The 1,817-nt window shown below is 35.5% G+C and overlaps 1 protein-coding gene across 1 annotated transcript; it reads right to left on the bottom strand.

Annotated features, from left to right (window-relative positions):
- On the bottom strand, nucleotides 1-618 carry PHYBLDRAFT_92875 (hypothetical protein; the record flags this gene model as incomplete). Its single annotated transcript, XM_018443806.1, has 1 exon — nucleotides 1-618. A coding segment is annotated over one exon (618 nt), but the record flags the coding sequence as incomplete, so codon positions are not given.
- Nucleotides 619-1,817: the final 1,199 nt, after the last annotated feature.

Raw genomic sequence — 1,817 nt, 5'->3', positions numbered from 1 at the left:
AAGCACATCGCTTCGTAGAACCCATTTAACACCCTTTTTAACCTCTTTACCCTCGTGAAGCATGCAGTTTTTATCGTGTGCATGCAATAAAGCCATACCTTGCTGTGGCTGGACAACAATCGGATCTCCAAGACGTCTCTTGGACACAGATTTGTAAAATACTGTCTCACCTCCTTCCATTTCCTCATTCAAATAGATCAGCAGGGTCCATTCAGTCCACAGTCCGCTTGCCGCATCCTTGACGCTCTCGTCATAATGTGCCTGGAACATCTGGCCCGGGCGATACCGATAAATCCGCAAGTTTGAATTCAGTCCAACCGGTTGACGTGGAAGTGCCAAGCCTTGGATTCCCTCAGTCAGCCGGCACACTTTATCCAGCCCCAACTGCCAAAGTCTCTGAGCAAATATAGGATCCTCAAACGACTGTCGATCATTACTACGGAACGCCTCTCCAGGTCTAGGAGTCGTAGACACTTGCTGAAGAGGAAGATGTGTTTCAAAATGTTGAATGAGTGAATTGCACTCCTTGGCAGTAAAGAAGTCATGGATCAAATAGATCTGTCTCGGCTCTACTTCGGTTACCACCAAATCTTTTTTAGGACTCAAGGTAGGTAATTTAGGCACTTTTGGTGGTTCAGACTGAGCCTTCTTTGACTTTGCCATGCTTAGCAATAAATAATAAAAGGACTTCCTTTTATTTTTTTAAGAAAAAAAATTGTAATGTGAATGAATGTAGATGTAGATGTGAATGTACTATGTAGTGCGCACGCGGGTTATATGAGGGTATATGTGTACAGTATACAGTGTACAGTGTAAAGTGTAAAGTGTAAAGTGTGGGTGTGTGACTGTGGGGATTAAAATGAGCAATGTTTTTTTTTGTTTTTTTTTATTTTATAATTATTTTTATTTGTCTGTGTGTATCCAAGGTATTGAAGGGAAGAGGTGATGAAATTTCTTGAAATGATTTTGCCTAAAAGATATCCCATACCATTTTATATAACAGATATAATATTTTCCAACATGTCATTATTGTTAATGATGTTGCTAGTCTTGACTGTCACCAAGGTATTAAAAGGATTTTATATATATTTCTGTAACTGTACAGACAAAAAATAAATATAAAAAAACAAAATAGCACTCATTTTTTACTACAACTCATGCACTTTTTTACCCATTCACCAAGTAAATAACGCTTTATTATTTTGACAACATACTTGTCAATTTGGGTGTCATTTTACTATTAGCCCAAAAATCATCCTCTTTATTTTACACAACTTCCTTAACTTTCTATAAATTCAAAATCTATACACACCGACAAACTTTCTCTTTGTACAATCCAAGTCTTTTTTTTTATCATTAATAATTAATAATAATTCCAAACACAATTTTGGTATATAGCTCAATCGAATCGGAAATATACTTCTTTTATTTTCGGTATAAATCAATAAATTATCCGTTACTGATTAATATTTATATATATATATCTATTTATTATGTATTTACATGAAAATGATAAATTGAATATTCAATCAATTTGTCAGCGTCCCCCCCAAACACAAACACTTGCATACATAAACTGGACATGAGTGTTTTAAAAGAATGAATGAATGAAAGAAATGGTCAAACAAGCGATGGAAGCACGCAATCAACTTATCATTTGTCCCACACAATGAAGCTACAATGGGAAAAAAAAGAAAAGAAACATTTACAAGTAGTGTATTTCAAACTTACTACCAAGACAAGATAGAGGGAGAGATATTATTCACTGGTAGGAAGCAAAGTAAAGGATATTGACCAAGCTGAGCCAATACATTGCA

Source organism: Phycomyces blakesleeanus (assembly GCF_001638985.1).
Source record: "Phycomyces blakesleeanus NRRL 1555(-) unplaced genomic scaffold PHYBLscaffold_30, whole genome shotgun sequence".
NCBI lineage: Eukaryota > Fungi > Mucoromycota > Mucoromycetes > Mucorales > Phycomycetaceae > Phycomyces > Phycomyces blakesleeanus.
Note: the sequence above shows the minus strand (reverse complement) of the source record. Positions and strands in the feature narration are given on the sequence as shown.